Genomic DNA, 17,023 nt, shown 5'->3' with positions numbered 1-17,023 from the left:
GAATAAGTTGATTCAACTATAATTATGTACAAACGAGACAAAACCTTGCTCAGTAACCGAGCCTGTCCATCCGCCCTTTTGTTTTCTCACAAAACAAAAGCAACACATTTTAATTCTATGGAACGTGTACTTCCTAACTTGTTCTTCTGCATGAACAATATTTTGAAAATAGGCATTGAACTTAAAGTGAAAAAAATACTTTATGAAGCAATAGAGAATAACAATTTAATTATCAAATTTTTTTTTGATGAGTTTGATTCAATAATTTATCAAATTTTTAACGTAAACTTTTTCCCTTCGACATTGTTTATTACTTACTATAGGTAGGCGGACCTACTTACCTAGGCGGTACTGAAAATTTCGGGAATTAACGAAGTGACACAACATTACTATTTAAAAATGTATTTATTGCTTTTCGAAGTATTCTCCGCGAAATTTGACACATTTTTCCAAACGATGGAACCAATCATTGAAGCAACCATTCCATTCGGAAGTTGGGGTCTCCAAAATGGCCGTTTTGTAGGCGTCCACAGCTTCTTCAGGTGATGAAAATCTCTGTCCACGGAATTTATTCTTTATTTTAGGGAAAGTATAGAAATCCTTAGGGCTTAGGTCAGGGCTGTACGGCGGATGGTCTAATAATTCTATGTTTTCTTGCTCTAAAAACTCTTTTGTTCTGTGCGCGGTGTGAGAACTCGCATTGTCGTGATGGAGGATGATGCGGCGATTGCAGTTCTCTTTACGGAGTTCAGAAACGACCTGTGGCGAACAAATACTAGCATACCATTCTGCATTAACCGTTCTTTGTCCCTCAAGAGGAATAGTCGTAACATGGCCGGTTTTGGAGACAAACGTGGCCACCATTTTTTTTGCAACACTCCGTAAACGAACAATTTTTGTTGGCTTTAACTCATTTTCGAACACCCAAACTCGTGACTGGTTTTTTGTTTCGGGTTCGTACGCGTATATCCAGGATTCGTCACCTGATACAATGTTGTATACAGCATTTGAGGATCTTGAGTGGAATCTTTCGAGAGTTCTGACGCACCAAGTAACGCGAGCCGCTTTTTGCTCTTCACAGAGCGAATGCGGTATCCATCGGGAAAACAACTTTTTTACACCTAATTGTTCATGCAAGATTATTTGTATTTGACTCATGCCAATGTCTAAAGTTGCCTGAATTCTGAATCTTATCTTAGAATCTGAATCTTAGTTGGTAAACGCTAGTTGTGTAGTAGCCGAACTTAGTTTCAGGTATTCTTGTTAGTGCACATTTGAGTAAGCACAGACAATAGAAGAGTTACAAGCCGTTGAGTACGGCGCCTGTCCCGACAACTGATACCTTCCTATCAAATTGTCTAGTACTTGCTGACCATAGTATATAAGCAGCCTCAAACAAGCAAACAGCAACATTCGCTCGGGAATCGTCCCGGAGCACAGTCAGGTTCTATACAAGAACTCAAACTTACCTAAACGTACAGCATTTACGCCAAGATGTCTATGGTCCGAAGATCTAGCATGGACCGAATGTCCTCAAGCATGACCTCCAGCATGACCGGAATGGGTCTTGGTGGAATCACCGGCATAACAACAGGAATGAGTACGATGAGCTGCACCAGGGAACAACCGATGACAATTGGTGGAATGCCATCTAATTACGTTCCTGGCTTGTCGGCATACTACAACATTTCGAGCTTTTGCCAGCGTCCGGGCCAAACACGTCGCTGGCCGATGCAACGAGCCGGCCCTACAGCCCAACATCGTCCCGGTCGCTCACACAGCACTGGCGCGCTGCATCGCATGAAACATTCCATGAGAAACAGCCCTAACACTCAATACACTCATAATTTGATCTGCAAGATGGCTGATCAGAATGAACGTCGTCGTCGACAGGATACGTTAGAAATGATACCACAGAGCTACTACTCACAGCAACCTCTTAAAGTGGAGTTAACTGAGTTCTACTCTCGGGATAACTCCAAAGATCACCACACAGAACAATATGATCTGGTCAACGACAACATTCTTCCAAATCCTGTTCTTCGCCGAGGCCAAAACTTCTTCTTTGCTGTTCGCTTTGATAGGACATATGATAAACAACAGGATATGATTCGCCTCGTGTTCTGTTTTGGTATGAAATTTATTCAATTATTTCGAATATTATTAACACCTGCAACATCAAAATAAGAGCTTTTTCTACTTCCGATAATTATTGTTAATTTACAGGTCCAAAGCCCAGTGTCACAAAAGGTACTCGAGTTGTTTTGCCCGTAAACTGGAGCACACAACAGGGCGTTTTCCAACATTCACGGGAGATGATGGGTATGGGCATGGGTTTGGGTATGTCTCGTATGCAAGATACAAGCACTGGAATGGCAACAATGGGCACGATTGGTACCATGGGTACAATGAGTTCCATGGGACCTATGAGTGGCATGAGAGAAACGACCACTTACGGAGTACGTCGCAGCTCATTTAGCAACGAGCCCCTACCACTCCAACATAGTCCACTTAGTCCTCATGGACCCATGGATAGACCAATGATAGAGCGCTATGGAGGAACTACTCAGCACTCTTCATTTGGACGTGGATACGGATCACGTCACGGATCACGTCACGGGTCAATGCAAAACTTAGCTGCACTCGCTCACGACATGGACCGATGGGACATTAGTATCCAGCGTCAAGATGGTAATACGATTACCTTCCAAGTTCACGTTCCCGCTACTGCTCCCGTCGGTGTGTGGAACTGCTGGGTGCAGACCAATCGTTTTGGTCAGCGTGACAACCGACACGATTACAAATGTGACGAAGATGTTTATATTTTGTTCAACCCGTGGTGCCGCGAAGATCCCGTTTACATGGATAATGAATCATCACGAAAGGAGTACGTACTTAATGAGCAAGGCAAAATTTGGTGTGGTACCTGGCGTCAACCCAAGGGTCGCAAATGGATATATGGACAGTTTGATGATGTGGTATTGCCTGCCTGTATGTACTTATTGGAGCGCAGCGGCTTGGAACATTCTGAACGTGGTAACCCTGTCCGTGTTTGCAGAGCTATTTCGTCAATGGTAAGTGGTATTAAAATCACTAGAAAATCCTCTAATGATATCAAAATTGACGAAATTTAATAACAAAAATCATTACAGATCAATGCCAACCATGATGACGATGGTCTAATGGTGGGTCGCTACGATAGTGAATATAAGGATGGTGTTGCACCTCACGCTTGGACAGGTTCAGTGGCGATTTTGGAACGCTACCTGTCCGACGGCGGCCGGCCTGTTGAGTACGGCCAATGCTGGGTGTTCTCCGGTTTGGTTGTGACTATTTGCAGGGCTCTTGGTAACTAATTGTTTTGTTTTTGCTGGTTTAGTGGCTAAGTCGCAATTAGATTAAATCTAAGGTCATTATTTTATACGTCACAGGTCTCCACAGTTATCCTATGTTTTCATCAGGACCTTAGATTTCAATGAAGGATATACTATATGCAGCTAGGTCTAAGATCTAACTTCTATTAACATTAACTAAACTGAAGAATTACAATAATAGATTTACCACCTAGCTAGGAAATTGTTTGTTTTTCATCTCTACAGGTATTTTTTTAAATTATGCATTTCACAGGTATTCCTTGCCGTTCAGTAACGAATTATGTATCAGCTCATGATACCAACAGGACCTTCACGGTGGACAAATACTTTGACCGCGACGGAAATGAGGTACCGAATGGTCCGGACGAAGATTGTTATGATTCTTGCTGGAATTTCCATGTTTGGAATGATGTTTGGATGCAAAGACCGGACTTACCACAAGGGTACAGTGGCTGGCAGATCATTGATTCGACACCTCAGGAGGAGTCTGAATCTGTTTATCACTGTGGGCCGGCTAGTGTGGAAGCTGTTCGCCGAGGTGAAGTTGGCTTCCAATATGACACGCCATTTATGTACTGCCAAATAAATGCTGAGCTTTGCCACTTCCAAGAGGAAGAGAACTCGGAATGGGGATTCATTAGAATGGCCTCTAATCAATACCAGTAAGGAATTAACATAATAAACCCTACAATTTTACTGGGAATGCTGAATTAACATTAATTTGCGACTACTATTTCAGAGTCGGACGCAAGATTCTTACGAAAAATCCAAGCCGCGATGATGACGAGGGAGAGAGTGACATGCTGGAGATTACTCACGAATATAAGACTGTAGACAGCTCGTCACCCGAGCGTTTCGCTATCATTGCCTCTTGCCGCGGATACCAACGCTTGCAACAGTACTATGAGTACCCAGACCGCAACTTTGAGGATGTGTATTTCGACCTCATGGATATTGACATAGTGCCTTACGGACAACCATTTGATTGCACCATGAACATTCAGGTAACACTCAATTATTAAAATAATTTTTTATTTCTCCACATAATTTACCTACTAACATTTATTGTTTACGGTTTTTTACAGAACAAATCTCACGAAGACCGTACCATCTGGTGTGTTCTAACAGCATCTTCATGCTACTACACTGGCGCGATCGCTTCGCGTCTGCGAAGGGCGCAGGGTGAGTTCATCGTCCGAGCTGGACAGCGAGAGGTATTGAAGCTTCATGTGACTCCTCAAGAATACATGGATAAACTAGTAGATCACTCCATGGTGAAGGTGCATGCCATGGCTTATGTAAAACAAACTCGCCAGGCTTGGTCTGATGAAGATGACTTCCCGCTGCACAAGCCACGCATGCAAGTGCAGGTAAGAATTATGCCGTTAGTAAACAGGAAAAAAAGATAACAGATTCTTGTTAATACATGCTGATTTAAAATATTAGGTGAGAAGCCAGCCTTGCGTAGGTCAAGAATGCGCCATCACCTTCAGTTTCCAGAACCCATTGAATGTCCAACTGACGGACTGTTACTTCACATTCGAAGGACCTGGTGTTCAAAGGCCAAGACAGGTAAATTTAGATTATCAATCATAGCTTCGGTAAAGTAAAAGAATGCGTTGAACTAAAAATGATGATCTTTCAACAGATACGATTCCGTGACGTGAAGCCTGGTGAGTTCGTGAATTACCAAGACAAGTTTGTGCCGCGGCGCCAGGGAGAGCGTCGCATCGTGGTGACGTTCTCGTCGCGGCAGATGGACGAGATCTTCGGATGCACGTCGGTGACCGTGCGCGGCTAGCTAGCCCCCGGCCCCCGGGCGCCCTCGCCGCGCGTCTCGCCGGGGCCGGCTTCCTCTCCAGCGCTACAGATGGACCGCTCTTTCGTCTCATATGTAGCGCCTGAACAAAATTTGTACGTTCAGGAGGAAGAAGTACTTATTGTTAAATCCGCTTAATTTAGTTATCGAACGTACAAATGGCATTAACTTATTTTAATTTTATATCTAGCTTACTCTGTAATGACGACGACATGGCTTGTTTAATGGATTTTGTTTATCATACTTCACCAGCACGTTACGAAATAATAAACCTAAAAAAATGTTAATCACGTTTATCACCGAGTGAGTTGTGACTTAAAAATAGTAATATTATTGCATTTTTAATTATAATATCGTAAAACCGATGCTTCGTGTGCCATTTGTGTTTAATAACGACTCTTCGACGAAAAGAGCTTAGTCTTAAATAAAATTAAGTTTAATATATATATGTATACGATTTTAATTATATTTTAAAGTTTTATTTATAGTATTAAATTGATAGTATATATTGATTTAATATGTATTTGAAATATGTACTCACAATTATATTATTTGCACGGTGTTTGTGTGTTTTTGGGATCTCAAAAATAAAGTGCATTCACTGCAACTTATGTATTGTCATTTATTTTATTACGTAAACATTTTCTTGCCTTATTTTCAACATTGGTAACATGTCTTAATTATTTTAAACGAATAAAACGACAAAAATGTCGCAACAATGTTGCTAATAAACATAAATTTTTGTCCACGTATCGTAGTATATAATAATATGTTAGCATTATGGTTTCAACCAAAATTTACCAGTAGTTGTTGCGTCAAAAATTAACAAACATCCTCAAACTTATTCGCATTCATAATATTCGTTCTATAAAATTCGTTACAAAAACAACATTTAGTTGAAATGAAATTTAAACCCATAAAGATTGTGAAAATTTTAATTGTAATAATTCACGATCAACAATTTTCTTCAATATTAAGTTCAATAGAACTTTCTGTTTAACGGGACGAATTTCATATTCAAAAGCTAGTTTCTAATTTTGTCGCGAAGTTATCAAGCATTCTACTTTCAAAAGCAGGATAGAGAACTAAATTGAGATATAGACTTAAAATCTCAAAGTGTGACCGTGTCGTGTTTGACTGACAACCTTTACACAATACAATTGACCTTAATATTTCTAGGTGGTTAGCTGTATGTTTATACCGGCGGTGTATTTTAACCGGCCGTCTAGTGTAGTGGTAAGTGAGATGGTCTCTAGACAAGGGGGTCGCGGGTTCGAATCCCGCCAAGGGATGATATTTGTATGATAAATATAAAATGTCTTTTCCAGGGTTATGGATGTGTATTAAATATGTATATGTATGTGTATAATAAAAATCTTACATTTATTTCCGTTATCTGATACCTGTAACACAAGCTCTTTACGAACTTAGCACGGGATCAGTTAACGTGGCGTGATTGCCAGTAAATATTTATTTATTTATTTGATGTCTATGGGCTCTGGTAACCACTCTACATCAAAAGGAGTTTTTGAGCTCCTTCATAAAAATGTGAACATTAAAACGAATGTGAACAAAACATATTATAATGAATTTATGGAGCTACAGCTTGAAGATAAGAACAATGAGTAACATAACAGGATGAGCGCGTAATTATTTCACAACGTTGGAGAAATTGCGTAAATATTTCATGTCCTTATTTTAGGAATCGAATCATTGTGACTTGTTATAAACAGTTCTAATGTTGCGCAATCGATGTTATTTAATAATTACACGCTCAGAATACAGAAAAAACTTTTTTCTGTATTCTGAGATTACACGTTACTTTAATGGATAAACTGTAGAATAGTAGTATAATTAATATAGTTCGACAGATCGTATTGTGAGTTCACACGGGCTCTTACCGTGATACTGTTTATTTGTCTTAAGCTCGGCGAGTAAATTAATCCATAGACACAGCCCACTGAGTTTCTCTCAGTGGGTCACGTTTCCGATCCGGTGGTAGATTCTAAAATTAATCGAAATTGTAAGTGTGTACACTATTATGATTGTATTTTATACTTCTATAATCACAAATTTCGCCAAGGCAACACTATAAAAATATTAAGAAAGACAAACAATATTTAATTTATTCTCAATTTGACAACAGACGTCAAGAACAAAAGTTTGACAATAAATAGTATGCATGCGTGTGTGCGTCAAATACATGGTATGTAGTGTGTGTAATGTTTTCTTTATTGATTTAATGTATCTTTTATGCATTATTTAAAAAAAATATTAGCATTGTGCACTTCTTCAAGTGTGGGAAATTTCATACTCCTGCGTCCGCTCAATTTTCGTAAAAAGGGATACAAAGTTTTTGCTTCACGTAGTAATTAATTAGGGCTTAATAAAGGGAAAGGGGCTTAATAAGAGTATACGAATGTTATAAACGAAAATGAAATTTCGAGTTCAAGGCACGTTTAATTAATTTTTATATACATATTTATTGATTTAGCATTTCATTCTTCAAATCTTTTAGATTTTATAAAGCTACCCGAAATTCTCATTCTGACTCATAAAAGGACCTTAACACGATTCACCAAACACAAATAGCGAAACAAAGCGAACTTTATTTTGAAGAAAACGTGAAACGTGCTTTGGCCAACGTTTGGCGTCAAGCTCAGTTACATCAGAACTATGCGATGACTGTTCTCTTAGCAAATGTACTCCCTACTTGTTATGATTCGTTTGAATGGAATGTGATGAATCCCGTATTAGGGAATTAACAATATCTTTCCAAGAACTAAATAGTTTAAGGGGTTTCCACAGTGGACGGTTGGACAGATTGGCTGCGTGGTGCCTAGTATCATTCTATCTCCAACCGTGGATGCCGTGAGAGGAGACTATGAGTTTCATTGGACGAACAGGCAGCAGCTTTTTTTGCAGCAATTTGCTGGTAGCCTAAAGGGTTATCCTAGGTACGCCCGGACGGGTGAGCTCACGGGCTGAACCTGAGAGAACTTGCTAAGACTAGTCCTAGCAAGAGCAGCACTTCACAGAATATACCACCGGATCGGAATGACGACTCACTGAGTAGATCCGGCAAGAAACTCGGTGGACTCAGCAACTATCTCTGAGTATTATCAGCACATTGCAAACGCAACTTACTGGTGATGGACGAGCTCATAGCCCACCTGGTGTTAATTGGTTACTGAAGCCCATAGACATCTACAACGTAAATGCGCCACCCACCTTGAGATATAAGTTCTAAGGTCTCAGTATAGTTACAACGGCTAGCCCACCCTTCAGACCGAAACGCATTACTGCTTCACGGCAGAAATAGGAGGGGTGGTGGTACCTACCCGTGCGGGCTCACAAGACACCCTAGCACCAGTAATCGTAATGTCATTATAAAAATGTCAAACAATAAATTGCTTACACTAGCCTAGTGTAGCATTTTAATTTATTTGTCAGAGAAATAAATACTTAGGTCATTAACGCGGTGCAACCAGACGCAATAGATAAAATAATTAAAAAAAAATAGACATCATATATGCATATATTTTGATGAGAAATGTTTCAAAGCATCGACTCAAATGCTGTGGTGGAATCGGTTATAACGTCAACGAGTTCCATAATCCAGAACGACCCTTTCGCCAAGACTCAGCATTATAATGCTCGATCCCCAAAAACGTGGCCAGAACGGAACATTTCTCACTTCATCATAGTTAAGTCGGGCCGTCATCTACTTATTTTTACTGGTAGTGGGAAGTCTTGTGAGTCCGCGCGGATGGGTACCACTACCCTGCCTATTTCTGCCGTGAAGCAGTAATGCGTTTCGGTTTGAAGGGTGGGGCAGCCGTTGTAACTATACTTGAGACCTTAGAACTTATATCTCAAGGTGGGTGGCGCATTTACGTTGTGGATGTCTATGGGCTTCAGTAATCACTTAACATAAGGTGGGCTGTGAGCTCGTCCACCCAAGCAATAAAAAAAAATAAAAAAAAACTTAACATTATGGCCGTCTACTTATTTATGATCACTATTAGAACGCACGACATGCTCTAAGCGCCGCGGCGCCATGCTAACTTAGATACCCTTAACCGTTCCATAAAACTTCAGAAATTTTCATTAGATTAATTAGGATGTTCCGTAAGACAGGTAGTGCAGGAAGTAAGTAATGAAAGTGATAGCTGGACATAACGTTCAAAGGATTTTTATCAAGACCGTTGAAAATAGAATTGATAAAAACGACGTTTTCCTTGTAGTAATATTATGGCGGAATATGGCGAGCCTGTCTAAATTGTAGGTACTCTAGTATAGTCAGTTCATGTTTTTTTATGAAAGCTGAAACTACGTAAGAAGACTGATTGTTATTCCCGTCGAAAAAGTTTTGATTTATTCTCATATCGCAAGAAACTCTATATGTAAATTCGAATCGTGCGACCAGTTGAATTAATTCTCACTTATCTTTTTAACCGACTGAATGTTTTAGAATAATCAAAATTACGTACAACATTAAATGAAAATCTGTGAAATCTCTGACATTTTATGAATTTTGATCGAAAAAAAAATATGATTCAGTCATGTATTACTTACGCACATTAGAATGATTTTTAATAGGTCAGAGGAAAGGTAACGTTATTGTTAACGTTAAATAAATCATATTTATTACTAATTTAATGTGTGGTAATTGTTCGCTGTCATTGGATAATACGTTTTCGGTTTATTATTCCTTTGGTATAAAATATATAGGTTTCAAATTTTAATTTTAGTTTTAGCCAAGGGACAGATTCGTTTACACGTAGTTTTTTCGTGAAAACAAACAGTATAACTGTTATTTAATAATTATATTATGGCTTCGTGTTTTCGTGCGTGGTTTCGAAAAAATAGTGCATTTTCCAGTTCTAAAGGAGGTAAGATAAATATTATGTTTTATTATTGTATAGTTCTATCTTTCGAATCCAAAGGGAGCAAGTTATCATAATAGAGGCAGAAAACGGTATTCATGTATATGATTGTTGAATTAATTACTGAGTGTCTGAATGTCGCTTTCCGTGTTAACCAAAGAATTGGTTTATTAGCGTCTTGGTTTCGGGAACGATTTTGTCATAGCCAGTACAAACGGCATTAAGAAGATAGTTATATATCTATCTTAGAGTACAATGGTATCTTGGCAAACGAAAATAAATATCAAATAATAAAGTTACAAGACAAACAATCATAAAAGGTTTAAATAAAATAAATAAATGGAAAAACTTAATAAATAAATGTAATTTAATTATTCATTCATGAATCTTATTGAGTTGCATACCAAACTAGAATTATTTAAAAAAAATCAAATTATATTTTCAATCTCGATGTCCTGGCAAAAAATTATACGGGTTAAAATATTTACCTGTGTAGTATTCTTTCTAAGTTTGGATGAAGAAGAGCAAGTGAGAAGACATGATTACATGCACATCAATCGATCGATAACAATGCAAAAAAAAATATCACTTTGGCCCTTTACTCTGACCCCCTTACCCCGCCCCTTACTGTTCCCTTTTTTTTTCCTTTTTCTGTTCCCGTTTTCTTTTTTGTTCCTACCTATTCTGATAGCCTTGAGGACGGGGACCGGCGTTTGAGGTACCTAAAAGCACTGTTAATGGTGCGAAATATGCGAAATTTAGAACATGCGTGATTTATTTTTATTGGATTAGGGAAAAATATAATTCCAATGTAAATTATTCATCGAACTCGGAGGTCAAATGACTATTGCATTGGGTTTTTCTCCTGTAGTAAATTTTTAGAATCGAGATTATAAGCGATGAGAATTTATTCTTTGTATGAATTTATTATATTAATTTATTATATTAATGGAAATAATAAGATAAGTTTTAATGCTCTTTAAACTTCATCATTATTACGATTCTCTCGAATGATTTGGCATGTCTCTTAATTTATTAATTTGTTTAATACGAGCCCATAGATCCAAAAAGCTGCTTACACATAAAAAATTTCTCAACCACGAAAATATTAATTAATAAACGAACATACGAATACGAATTGTTTGTATAATGTAAATGCTAGGTATCAGCGAGCACTGATTGGCAACACCCCTTTTGTTAAATTTTATATCTGGAATACCTTTATAATGCTGCTCTAATGCTCTTATGTCTTCGGATAAATAAATGCACCCACTAGGCATGTCAGTAATAATAACATAAAAATAATATGGGAACAAATCACGCACAGTCATCTGACCTAAAATTGGGTTTCCATGTGCTATGCTATGTTTAAATATACAGGGTGTCCCAAAAGAATGGATAATCTTATAACACCTCATAGTAGAGCTACCGGGGATTAAAAAGAAAACAAAAAAAAATTTACAGGCAGTACCCAATTTAAAAAAAAAAAACCAAATTTCATAAATAAAATTTAAGTTCAGATTAACTTTTATAAAAAATTACACTAGCTACTCATACGATTTCCTGCATATTCCTTAGTATATTCCATGTAGAATATTATAACACCAAAAAGCCTATGGATTTCATTTATTTGTAGTTGTTGTTATGTATTCCAGAAACGGATGGAAAATAACAAGTTTTTTTTTTAAATACTTAATTGGGTATAGTTTGTTGGTTTTTAAAATACCTGATATTTTTTTTGTGTCCTCAATAAGCTCTACTATGAGGTGTTTCAGGGTTATCCATTCTTTCTGGGACACCCTGTATATAAAAATAATAATCACCCAGACAAACCTGTTCATTACGCGAATGTTAGCCGATGTGGGAATCAAGCCCACAACCCTCGGCGCAACGTTCAGAAGCGCCAATTACTGCACCACCGAGTCAGTCAATGTCAGTGTAGACTGTAGTAGTTAAAGAAGTGTTGTAGAGCTTGTAATTGACTTGTATTGTACTGGTGGTAGGACCTCTTGTGAGTCCGCACGGGTAGGTACCACCACCCCTCCTATTCCTGACGTGAAGCAGTGATGCGTTTCGGTTTTTTTTCCTACCTAAGCTGATAGCCTTGAGAGCCTATTTCAGCGTAACCTTAACTAGTAGGTGAGCTCACGGGGCTCAAACCAGAGTGATGCTAACAATGACCCTAGCAAGAGCAGCGCTTCGTAGAATCTACCACCGGATCGGAAACGCGACCCACTGAGAAGATCCGGGGAGCAACTCAGTGGGCTAAATTTCGGTTTGAAGGGTGGGGCAGCCGTTGTAACTATACTGAGACCTTAGAACTTATATTTCAAGGTGTGTGGCGCATTTACGTTGTAGATGTCTATTCCAGTAACCACTTAACACCAGGTGGGCTGTGAGCTCGTCCACCCATCACAGCAATTAAAAAAATTTAAAAAAATTGCCATGCTAATGCATAGGGAGATTTTTTTTTCTGGGAGTGGTAAGTATGTTTACGTTATGACCACGCGTTTATCTGTTATTTAGAGTGTTTGTAAAGATTAAAGATAAATCGAGAGCAGTTGTTAAGAAGGCGATCGTGTTTATCCAGGCGGCTTACATTTAGGTCCAATTAGCAAACATCACATCACACTCCACAGTCGATTATAAGTATAATCAAAGCTTGTAAATGCATCATCTTTATCTTGAGAAGAAGAAATTTCTTAAGGTGAAAAAACCGCGTAGAAGTTCGATAAATGCTTAAAATGTGGACACACGAATCGAATGTGGAATCCATGTGTAATACAAGATCTTTGACTGAAGAGCTTATAGGTTAAGCTAACCCATCGTAGTTAACGGGTGGGAGTGTACCAATTTTCACTAATCTCAAGAAATGTCGACTACCGACAATAGTGGCCCAATATTTTCTTGGATTCACGATTGAATTAAAGATATTTGACGATGCACCAATATTTATCTTAAGTATCCGTTTACTCTGCGGATCACTTCAATGATTCCGATGCGGTAGCAGATTCGAAAGAAGTTGCTGTTGAGTTGTTAGGTCTTAGGTCTCCTTTGGAGGCGCTTAGGCAGCTGTTAGCAAATCCTATTCCCTCCTGGCTGAGCCTTTGTTCGCCCACCTGTCTTGGTGAATCTGGAAAGACCTCCGGGACACCAGTAATTCTTAATTCATAAAAAAATCGCTTTAGATTCACACTCCCCACAAGACTGCGAACGCATCTTTTACTTTTCTCTGAAAAGACGTGAATTTCCGTCATCAAATTCATCAGAAATGCAGGATTTACGTTTTTGACGTTTTTGTCGATTCATTGTTTTACAATTACATGACAGTAAATTCCCGTGTGACGTCGGTGCTCCAGATATTGTCATTATTCCCTTAAATGTGAGTAACGTAACCATTACGGTGAATCATAAGTTACGCTCGTCATAAAAGTTTTTAATTAATAATTAAATAATTTATTGGAAGTTCGTGTCACTGATAAGAGGGCTGTGAGCGGCTGAAGGTATCCTCTAGCTTACAACCGCTTACAACTCAGACGAACCGATCTCGCGTCAAGGTACGCACGCGCCCGTCCACGTCGTACCGTTCTCAAAATAACAAAACTTTCACGTAACTTCACGCAGTGTTTGTTTGTTTAAAACCATAAACCACTTATTTTCTAATACGAGCTTATCGTTTTGTTTACATTTCGGCTAGCCGTTCGAACGCTTCGAAAAACCACTTCTGATCTAATTAATATTCGCGGAGTTTAGAGATGCGTTAATTGGTTTTGAAGTGAATCGGAAACTGTTAAAATAGATTTCGTGTACACATGAATTTAGTTGTGGATTGAGTGTACTCGCCATGGGTGCTGTTAAGAGTAAATTTGCACGGTGGTATCCCGGGCAATGGTCGTGTTGTAGGGGGATCAGGGGAGACTCGTACGACCTCAAGGAGTTGCCGCGTCCGCCGCAACTGGATCTCTCGAACGGTAGGTCAAGGCTAAATTCGAGATAAGCTTTAGTAATCACGTATGATAATTTTGGAATTCAGCGTGACATCATGTTCGCAAATATTGATTTTATTGTAATAAATTTTTAAAGGCTTTCCACTGATATAATGAAACATAGATATAATAATAGTGAGAATAGTAATTAGCGATATTTTTAATGATCACGATAGAGGTTTCGACATCAAAAACATATTAATTTGTGATTTGTATTTAATCAGCTGTAGAATGTTAAATTGTTTTCGCCCTATTTCGAAAAATGAAACCAAACTTGTTTTTTTTTTTAAATCATACTATAAATAAAACGTCACAAAGCCGTGTAAGATTTAAGAAAAAGTTATTTGATTTATCGCCCTTCTGAAGTTAAAAATAAATTTGATGCTATTGCTCCAATCAGACGATTTTCAAATACATCGTTTAATGTATGCGGAATACAAAAGGTACAGTCAAACCATTTGAGGATTTCTTTGTTGATTAATTACGTATCAGAGCCTGCTGATGACATTGGTATTGCCATGGAGAATGGGAATGTTAAAACAAAACAACAAATGCAAAAAATAAATCGTTCAAAAACGTAATTCACTAACAATGTACATATTTTGTTTGGACAGTCTGTTTTCAATCAATTTAATAATGGTGTGGAGGTTTACGTATGTTATAAAATAACATACCGCAGGTGCACAAGTTATTATAATAGAACGGTATATTTAGATTTTACATGGTGGCTTCTTATTCAGTCGAGATCGTAAACTATTTTATTGTTAAAACACTATCAATGAAGAATTAATAGATGACAGGTGACGTTTATTTGTAATCATCTTCAAAAAAGTTTTATTAAACCATACATTCTTTATTTGAAAGCTAGTGTTCCTCGTGTGGTCCCATTTAGATCTGACCAGTATGAATTTACGAGAAATCCTTAATAGTTCATATTTAATTGACTACGATTGCATTGATTATAAATATATTCTCATTTTACTTGGCAGACGTTTTTGTAAATTTGTAGCAATGTATCGTTACAAGATAACTAATACAAAATTAAAACGAAAATGCTTATGCACTTAATTCATTGCATGCGAGGCTAAGCGTAGTTTATTTTACATTTTAATGGTAAACTCATTTGCACGCTCTTCGAGGTCTCAGAAGTTACTACTGTTTGTTATCTGATTAACACTTTTAAGACTGTGTTACATTCAAACGAAAATATTTGAACTCTGTTTTTAGGAATCTAAATTCATAATAGCCTAAAGCAATGGCTACTTTTTTTCCTACCTATGCTGATAGCCTTGAGAGGCTATATCAGCGTTACCCTAGCCTCTAGGTGAGCTCTCGGGGCTCAAACTGGAGGTGTTGCTAACACTGACCTTAGCAAGAGCAGTGCTTCGCAGAATTTCCCACCGGATCGGAAACGCAACCCACTTAGAAGATCCGGCGAGAAACTCAGTGGGCTGTGTCTATGGGTTAATTTACTCGCCGAGCCCTTCGTCGCAAGAAACGGGTTCGGCGAGGACGGTGACCGGTGCTTGAGGTACCTAAAAGCACCGTTAATGGATCAGGAGGATCCGTAATGACGTGCTTAGGGCGCTATCGCTACGAATCGGGACGTACATACACTTTTTCGTACGTCTACTACGCAATTTCCTGCTATTTTTGTGTAATTCCCCTGATTTTGACAGTTTCATTCCATGAGATACGGTTTTTAATGGTGATGTCCATATGTGATTACTTAGCATCAGGTGAGCTATATCCCCGTCTGCCTAAAACGGGTATAAAAGCCTATAAATAGCATTAGCACTCCTGTATTAGTATAATGATATGAAGTAGTACTAATGGAGCAATGAGTTATATAATTAACTTATTATAATATTTAGAGTTACTTCCAAGTATTTGTGTTCCGTTATATTAATTGGAACTTTGATTAAATAGAAATAACAAATAATTTTGTCGCCAATTGTTTTTCTCCACGATGATTGGTGATTTTGTAAAGGTGTTATTAGCTTTTGCGTAACAATTTCTCATCGAGTATCAGCACCGTACAATAAAGGGCACAGGAGCTGTTTGATTAAATAGTTAGTCATACAGCTGAGCTGTCTTAACGACGATTGGCAGGACTACGACAAGTCTAAACATAATAATATTATGTTGATTGAGTGTTGATAACTCATAATTTTTTTTTATTTTTATTTAATTGCTTAGATAGTTGGACGAGCTCACAGTCCACCTGGTGTTAAGTGGTTGCTGGAGCCCATAGACATCTACAACGTAAATGCGCCACCCATCTTGAGATATAAGTTCTAAGGTCTCAGTATAGTTACAACGGCTACCCCACCCTTCAAACCGAAACGCATTACTGCTTCACGGCAGAAATAGGCAGGGCGGTGGTACCTACCCGTGCGGACTCACAAGAGGTCCTACCACCAGTAAATACAGTTAAATGTAATTATAGTTAATGCACAAACCTGAAATTCTATGACGTAATTTCTCAATTAGTCCTAGGGCTCCTACAAACATTCTTACCATCATAAATTATGCTATTAAGTGGGTAGCGTACGAGTTTGTAATAAATTTAATCGATATTATAATATTTGAGTTTTGTTTACCATTTACGACAACAAATACAAAGAAATAAATGAATATAAAAATAGAAAATCGTAATGTTTTTTTTGTTTGTTTCGGAAATATCTTAATTGTGTGACATAGCTTCGTTTATGAAAAAAAAAACAAATTCTGAATGGGTCGCTATTCCGATTCGGTGGTAGATTTGGCGACGCATTGCTTTTACTAGGGCTAGTGTTAGTAAATTCTCTCAGGTTGAACCCGTGAGCTCACCCACCCGTCCGGGCGTAACTAGAACAACCCCTTAGGCTACCATAGAATAGGTAGGGAAAAATAAGAAGAAAAACACGCAGCTTAGCACGGCTTAGCATATTGCTGACCACACACAAGCGACTG

The 17,023-nt window shown here is 38.2% G+C and overlaps 3 protein-coding genes across 4 annotated transcripts in view; 2 read left to right on the top strand and 1 right to left on the bottom strand.

The window, feature by feature from the left end:
- LOC105842308 (transmembrane protein 231) overlaps positions 1-17,023 on the bottom strand; it is a 33,814-nt gene that overhangs the window by 4,605 nt on the left and 12,186 nt on the right. The window lies entirely within an intron of this gene.
- On the top strand, positions 1,392-5,804 carry LOC101738139 (hemocyte protein-glutamine gamma-glutamyltransferase). The gene is made up of 8 exons (XM_004930905.5): positions 1,392-2,131; positions 2,227-3,074; positions 3,153-3,348; positions 3,628-4,036; positions 4,114-4,378; positions 4,460-4,744; positions 4,821-4,946; positions 5,023-5,804. Exons 1-8 carry the CDS (start codon positions 1,495-1,497, stop codon positions 5,173-5,175), a joined length of 2,919 nt encoding a protein of 972 aa, XP_004930962.1. The 5' UTR covers positions 1,392-1,494; the 3' UTR covers positions 5,176-5,804.
- Positions 9,946-17,023, top strand: part of LOC101738407 (annulin) — a 34,245-nt gene continuing 27,167 nt past the window's right edge. The window contains exon 1 of one of the 2 annotated variants that reach the window (XM_062668287.1): positions 9,946-10,088. In XM_062668287.1, coding sequence (XP_062524271.1) covers positions 10,028-10,088 — 61 coding nt within the window. In that variant the 5' untranslated portion in view covers positions 9,946-10,027. Of the gene's footprint in view, positions 10,089-13,545; positions 14,054-17,023 lie in introns of those variants that run through there. The other variant, XM_004930907.4, reaches the window with a different exon arrangement.

This window comes from Bombyx mori, chromosome 4 (assembly GCF_030269925.1).
Source record: "Bombyx mori chromosome 4, ASM3026992v2".
In the NCBI taxonomy this organism is placed as follows: Eukaryota; Metazoa; Arthropoda; class Insecta; order Lepidoptera; family Bombycidae; genus Bombyx; species Bombyx mori.
This window is presented reverse-complemented; position numbering and strand designations above follow the sequence as displayed.